Raw genomic sequence first — 3,230 nt, 5'->3', positions numbered from 1 at the left:
AGGATCGAGAGAAGTTGTAACAAGAAACAACTGGAAAACATAACGCCTTCGGCAACTTTGTTGGCAGCAGCATAAAAATGATGCCAAGGTGAAAAAGAGTCGTGTTTTAAACTGGAACCATAATCGTGTCTTCTAGGGAGGTCATTGGGGGGATACAGGTTTAAAGTTAACACCGACAGACGTTTTTGTTTTAATTTCAGAAACTGGAGACCCTCCTGATCACTTATCGGAGTCGAATTGAGCAATTCCACATCACTCTTCCTCAGCAAGTGGTGAATGGAAATGAAATGTACCGAAAAGAGGTGAGCTAGGCCTAAGTTTGTACCTTCCACTGTAGCATTCTGATGGAGTGATCATACCTTATCTCTTTCTTGTGACCAAAAGTTGTATGTTAGTGCTGCTATTAACTAGGGTTGTATTCCTAACCACAGGCCGAGTTCATGGCTTGTTAAATGCGGTGGGAAGATCAAGTATTCCCAACTTTAGTAATCGTACGATAATTTGAGAAGTGTCTGTTTGACTTCTATGCATTCCTGAACTGCTGGGTGGAATGAGGTGAAAGCTGTTGATTGCACTTGAGGGAAGGCACAAGTACAATTTGAAATTCTGTGTATCAACCTCCTCAAAAAGGATTTCTCTTTTCTAACAACAATGACCAACATTCAGATTGCAGATTTACAACTGCGGTTGACTACTTTGGAGTCTTCGCTCGCACAAGCGGTAACGATGCTGACGGATCGACAGCACCGGGCAGAGCGCATCCGATCGCACAAGATCACACGTCATGTTCGCATCATCGTCGATGGGGAGGAGATGGCCATGGTGGATGCTTTCCGCTCCGGCCTCATCTCGGAAGAGAAATTTATAGAACTAGCAAACTGGCAGGGTGAACAAACCATCACGGAAGAATGCTGATCTTCACCTGGCAACGCTTTACCGTTATTCACACCACTCTTACAAAGTGTATTTCTTCAGGCCTTGTGGACTCTGGGGATGGAACAGAGGTGGGTTCCAATGGCAGGAGACAAAATTAAATTTGGCAACAAGGTGGAGAGATTCCAAAATGTTTTGCTACCACTTTAAAAAGAGACATTTGGTATTTCAAGTATTTGGCAACTGTGTCTTGTATTCGAATAGTTATTTGGATATTACCATTAATTCAGATCATCCCTTTCACAAAGCAGAATAAATTGGCATCATCCTCTCCACCAAACGGAACGGACTGACATCCTCCGTTTCAGTGGAGCAGTGATTAACATGATCCCGGCCACACATCGGAACCCAGATTGGCACTGTCCTTTCCAGTGGAAACTAGATTGACCTCACCCCCTCCAGTGGAAAAAGACCTACCTGACATGGTTAAATATATTTGTCTTCTGATGCATTGCTAAAGCATACATAAAGGACATACATATATATATATACACATCATAATCAAATTTTAGTTCTCCAACCTAATGAGCACATGCAGTGATGTCACCGCCACGTACGTTTGGTTACTCCCGACCGCATCTAGGCGACACCATATAATGAGTGGATACCAGAGATAATGTACCGTGTGGCAGGCGTTGCTTATCGCTCCCATTAAGATACAGCGATAGCTGAATGGGATACCTTAATGGTGGTTCACCACTGATGGTATGGAGTCGCATAATGACTGGTGTGTGTGTATGTGTATATGTATATATATATATATATATATACACAAAATAGAAGAAGCCAAAATGAGAATGTGAGTAGAAACCTCAAGAGGTAGTAAGTACCTCGGCCACTTTGAGGCTTCAGTTGAGAGGATTGACAGAGCGGTGTTCGTTAAGCGAATGCTGAGAATTGGTGTGCGATAGAGGGATGTGGGGGAAAATTTGAAATTCCACCCTTTTGCAAACAAAACATGTAGATCACTCAAATTTCACTTTTCATCATCTGGCATTATAAAGATAAATTTAATTTCTTGGAAATTGCACAAGTAGAAATTGATCATCTCCCCACTGCCTCAGAGCTCCATGCAGACCACTCACGCCTCCTCCCTTCACTCTTTTTTCACGTAGCTAGTGCCACTCTTTGGTTAGAAATAGAAAATGAGAAAAAAAAATTGCAATTTCTTTTATTGCTGTTTGAAGTGTTTTGGGTTCGATTACTGCGCAAATTTAGTATTTTATTTACTTTAAAGCTTGGCTTTTAATTCTTTAGTGGGACGCAAGGTCCCCCACCATTTTGCAGACTTGCCTAACCATCATGTCGTCTACCTATTGAGATTTTTTTTTGTTGATGTTTGTAGCTTTGATATACAAAAGTACAGAGTTGAGTGTTTTTTGTTTTTTTTAGGTTATGCTTGTGCTCAGCAGGTGATGTGAAAGTCATGTAGGTGAATAGAATCAAATGGTAAAGATTGAGAAGTTTGGATGAAGAACGTAATGCATGTCAAAAAGTGAGTCGGACAGACAATTGAAAGTGTGGAGGGGATGCTTTGAGACGCCTTAATTATGCTGCGAGAGTTAACACCTTACAGGTACCCTGAGGTGCACTTACAGGGACGCTTCGAGCGAGGTGATACCTTACACACCAACGCCGAGCCTTTTTTTTTTTTTTGCCTTGCAAAAACTGCAGCCACACTTCTAATCTGGACATATGGTGTAAAACATGTGCTGATTTGTACAAGTAGAGGTGGCAGGTGTTTTGACCGAGTGCTGCAGGCAACCTTTTAATATGCTCGACTTAGGGCGAACTTATAGTTTCTTGCCTCCTCCACCCGACAGTTGCTGAAAGCTCCGATTTAATCAATTTGGGAGGGATCCAAGCAAACACTATCTGGGGATTGTTATTTGTTCCAAGCATCATTGGTAGAATAGACTTTTACACAAGTTTCCAGCAACAATTCTTATCGACTACAAAACTTTTAACTTGAGTAACAGTGTTTGTGCAGTAATAAAATAATTAAGAAATAAATCACAATCTTAAGCACGACCACATCACTTTACCTCATCAGCTCCATCACCACCACACTCGATCCATCTCACTTCATCAACTCCACCACCACCACCATCATCATCATCATTTCCCCTCATCAGCTCCAGCATAATCACACTCGATGCCTTACGAACTTTTGCCAGCAATCTCCAGCATTTAGGCCTTTTTGTCTGCTTGATGGCTTGCTTTATCCACAATAAAATGCAATTACTCAATCTTTGATCCCCAGGTTGTTGAAATGTTACCTTTGATGTTCAGAACAA

General features: G+C 41.6%; 2 protein-coding genes across 2 annotated transcripts in view; one reads left to right on the top strand and one right to left on the bottom strand.

The window, feature by feature from the left end:
- The window catches only part of LOC137413567 (uncharacterized), a 92,660-nt gene extending 89,478 nt beyond the window's left edge, over positions 1-3,182 (top strand). The window contains exons 47-48 of the mRNA XM_068098999.2: positions 201-302; positions 667-3,182. Coding sequence (XP_067955100.2) covers positions 201-302; positions 667-915 — 351 coding nt within the window. The 3' untranslated portion in view covers positions 916-3,182. The remainder of the gene's footprint in view (positions 1-200; positions 303-666) is intronic.
- The window catches only part of LOC144888663 (uncharacterized), an 864,061-nt gene that overhangs the window by 92,747 nt on the left and 768,084 nt on the right, over positions 1-3,230 (bottom strand). The gene's annotated exons all lie outside the window — the stretch shown is intronic.

Source organism: Myxine glutinosa, chromosome 13 (genome assembly GCF_964187855.1).
Source record: "Myxine glutinosa chromosome 13, kmMyxGlut1.1, whole genome shotgun sequence".
Classification (NCBI taxonomy): Eukaryota; Metazoa; Chordata; class Myxini; order Myxiniformes; family Myxinidae; genus Myxine; species Myxine glutinosa.
This window is presented reverse-complemented; position numbering and strand designations above follow the sequence as displayed.